Source organism: Myotis davidii, unplaced genomic scaffold, assembly GCF_000327345.1.
Source record: "Myotis davidii unplaced genomic scaffold, ASM32734v1 scaffold228, whole genome shotgun sequence".
In the NCBI taxonomy this organism is placed as follows: domain Eukaryota; kingdom Metazoa; phylum Chordata; class Mammalia; order Chiroptera; family Vespertilionidae; genus Myotis; species Myotis davidii.
The window spans coordinates 3,986,815-3,990,282 of NW_006300104.1; the positions used below are offsets into that span (position 1 = coordinate 3,986,815).

At 38.8% G+C, this 3,468-nt stretch overlaps 1 protein-coding gene across 12 annotated transcripts in view; it reads right to left on the reverse strand.

Moving 5' to 3' along the window:
- EPB41 (erythrocyte membrane protein band 4.1) overlaps nt 1–3,468 on the reverse strand; it is a 112,121-nt gene that overhangs the window by 87,025 nt on the left and 21,628 nt on the right. For all 12 annotated transcript variants that reach the window (XM_015572268.1, XM_006776498.2, XM_015572270.1 and 9 more), the window contains one exon: nt 2,000–2,212. In XM_015572268.1, coding sequence (XP_015427754.1) covers nt 2,000–2,212 — 213 coding nt within the window. The remainder of the gene's footprint in view (nt 1–1,999; nt 2,213–3,468) is intronic.

Sequence of the window (3,468 nt, forward strand, 5' to 3'; positions counted from 1 at the left end):
CCTTTATTTTTTGGTGCAATATTTCCTGAAGCTTGCTATGGGCTGCTGTCAGTCATCATGACCATCTGAATTAACTGAACCAACTACTGACATTGACAGTGGCTATGGAAATTATTATACTCTATCATTCTCAGACCAAATGTCCCAAGAGAATAAACTATGTCTCAAGTCCGTTCAATCTCTTTCAGAAAAAATGCATGGAGTGTAAAATTTAGATACCTGCATATATTAACTATTGCAGTTGCTCTTTCAGATGTGCTACGAATCATTTTCTTAATATCTCTTTACTTAGAAAATAAACAACTGCCAAATGTGGGTACTTATATTCCTGTTTATAGTGAGGAAATGCCCTAACTTAGAAGCTAAGATTTAGAGTAAAAAATCCTGGCTCTTCCATATACTAGCTAAATAATCTGAGTCTATTTAATCACTCTTTCTGAACATCAGCTTTTGTATTTACACCTGTCCTACCTATTGACTAGAACAGTTGGGGGTGGGGGGGAAGAATCAAATGTGCTAATTAATGCCTTCTGATAAATATATTTTTATTAAAAAAAATATATATATATTATTGATTTTTCACAGAGAGGAAGGGAGAGGGATAGAGAGTTGGAAACATCCATGAGAGAGAAACATCGATCAGCTGCCTCCTGCACACCCCACACTGGGGATGTGCCCGCAACCAAGGCACATGCCCTTGACCGGAATCGAACCTGGGACCCTTCAGTCCGCAGGCTGACGCTCTATCCACTGAGCCAAACCGGTCAGGACCAAATATATTTTTTAAATGTCAAAAACTAGAAATAATTTTTGGAACATATATATGGCATGTCCTTCTCTCAATCAGCTGAGTTATTTTTAATGACTATTAGTAATTCATATAGATGTTAACTCACTTTCAGACTTAACCCATTCATATTACATCATTTTCTCATCTATGTTTTCACTCTAAATGACATAGATGATTTGGGAATTCTTCACAACAATTGCTTTATATCAAGCATATAATTGACAATTACTGCTCTAGTTTAAAAAATAGCTAATAGATTTTTAAGGATTTTTAACTTGTCTTGAAGGAGCAAAAGAGTAACTGAATAAGTCACATTTTTATTCAATCTTGATTCAATTTTTTATTCTTTCAGAAAATCGAGAATTTTAAGAATTGGCATTACTTGATTTAAATTTTTTATATCCTATATAACAGGGATAAAGAAATACATTAAATAAACTAAAGCTTATCAAGGTTTAGAGAGGAGAGAAGTGAACACATAGTAAATTTTTTTTATATATAGATTTTATTGATTTTTTACAGAGAGGAAGGGAGAGGGATAGAGAGTTAGAAACATTGATGAGAGAGAAACATCAATCATCTGCCTCCTGCACACCCCCTACTGGGGATGTGCCCACAACCAAGGTACATGTCCTTGACCGGAATCGAACCCGAGACCCTTGAGTCCGCAGGCTGATGCTCTATCCACTGAGCCAAACCAGTTAGGGCGGAAAATGTTTTTTACAAATATAATTTGGCCCTGGCTGGTGTGGATCAGTTGGTTGGGCATTATGCCATGCACCAAAAGGTTGTCAGTTCGATTCCCAGTCAAGGCACATGCCTGGGCTGCAGACTTGATCCCCAATTGGGGGAGCATGCAAGAGGCAGCCTTTCGATGTTTTGCTCTCACACTGATGTTTCTCTCTCTCTCTCTCCCTTCTGCTCTCTCTAAATATCAATAAAAATATTTTTAAAAATTTGTTATGATTATAAAAGTAACATATACTCAATTCACAAGATTTGACAGATGCAGAAAAAAACCTGAAGAAAATAGACTCACTCATAATCAATCCTTCTACATCTCTACCTCCAGAAAAATCACTATTAACATTTAAGCCCATAGAAATTGTCATTATACTGGGTCTTATCTCAGGCCATGACACCACTTACCCAATCCTACATGAAATAATTTGTAAGAATTCTAACTACCGAAACTTAAAATGTACTTACTTCTACAACACATTCATAAACTGTGTCATCCAACAAAGAAACCTTGCAATGCATGTTTCTGTGTCTTCTGATTGATTTCTGGGAAGCTTTTAATTCTCTTTCTGCTTTTGATTCAGGGCTTTCTTCTTTCACTTCTGTTTTAGAGCACTCTTCAACTCCTCCTCCTTCCTTAGTTTCAAAATCTGGATCTTCTGTGCGTTCTTCCTGAGCAGGCTACATATGGATGACATCACCAAGTCAATAATAAAGACATTTAACAAAACATGCTGTATATACTTCTACCTATAATAATGCTACCACTAACAGTACTAACTAAAGAAGAAAAACGGTTGAAACAAATGTAAGTGATGCTAATATTAAATAATTATTTTTCTATAAAAGATATTACGATCTCCCAAAAGAACTACAGACTCTCCTATTCTTAAAACTACATAACAGAAGGTAGAATCCCATTTTTCAAATCAATAAACGAAGGTTTCAGGTAAATTAGAGGACACCATTCTGTTGCTTTCAGCATTATATATTCTTCCTGATTATGCCATTATATAATTTTAAAACCTATCAAAATTTTAACATCTTCTGTGCCATGCTCCTCAATTTTAACAAGGTAGCCTAATGAATTGCAAAATGAGATGTGATTTGTCATGTATTCAAAATTTTATGAATGGCTAAGAGGGGTTCTTGGGACCAATTTTAGAGCACAAAGCAACATATATAGTAGGCTAACTGTAACTACCAATTAACTGATACCAGGTATCAATCATGATAAATACAAAGAAGGTTTAAAGAAGCAAGAGACAGAGAGAAATCAAGAAGGCAGCATAGGTAAACACCGGAAAATTGCTGCCTCCCACAACAAATTCAAAAATACAACTAAAAGACAAAATGGACATCATCCAGAACCACAGGAAGGCTGGCTGAGTGGAAGTTCTACAACTGGAAGGAAAGAGAAAAGCACACTGAGGCTCAGAGGAGATGCGGAAGTGCAGAGGTATGGAGGCACACACGCGGCAAGGGCTGGCAAGTGTGGACGCGGCTGTCTTTTTGAATCGGGAGGGAGTTGCAGGCCCCCGACTGCTCTGAACTCCAGTTCCGAGTGAGTCTCTGGGGACCCAGACTAATACAGGGAGAAACTAGACTGTCTGGCAGCGAACAGAACTCGGAACTAGAGGGCAGCTTTCTCTCAGGAAGTGCAGGTATGGAGGCACACACGCGGCAAGGGCTGGCAAGTGTGGACGCGGCTGTCTTTTTGAATCGGGAGGGAGTTGCAGGCCCCCGACTGCTCTGAACTCCAGTTCCGAGTGAGTCTCTGGGGACCCAGACTAAAATACAGAGAAACTGGACTGTCTGGCATCGGGCGGAACTCGAGGATGGCTTTCTCAGAGGTGCTTGCAGCAATTACCTCGGGACACTAAGACCCGGGGCCTCTTAGGGCAGGGCTGAGGATCAGCCATAGATGTTTGTTCAAC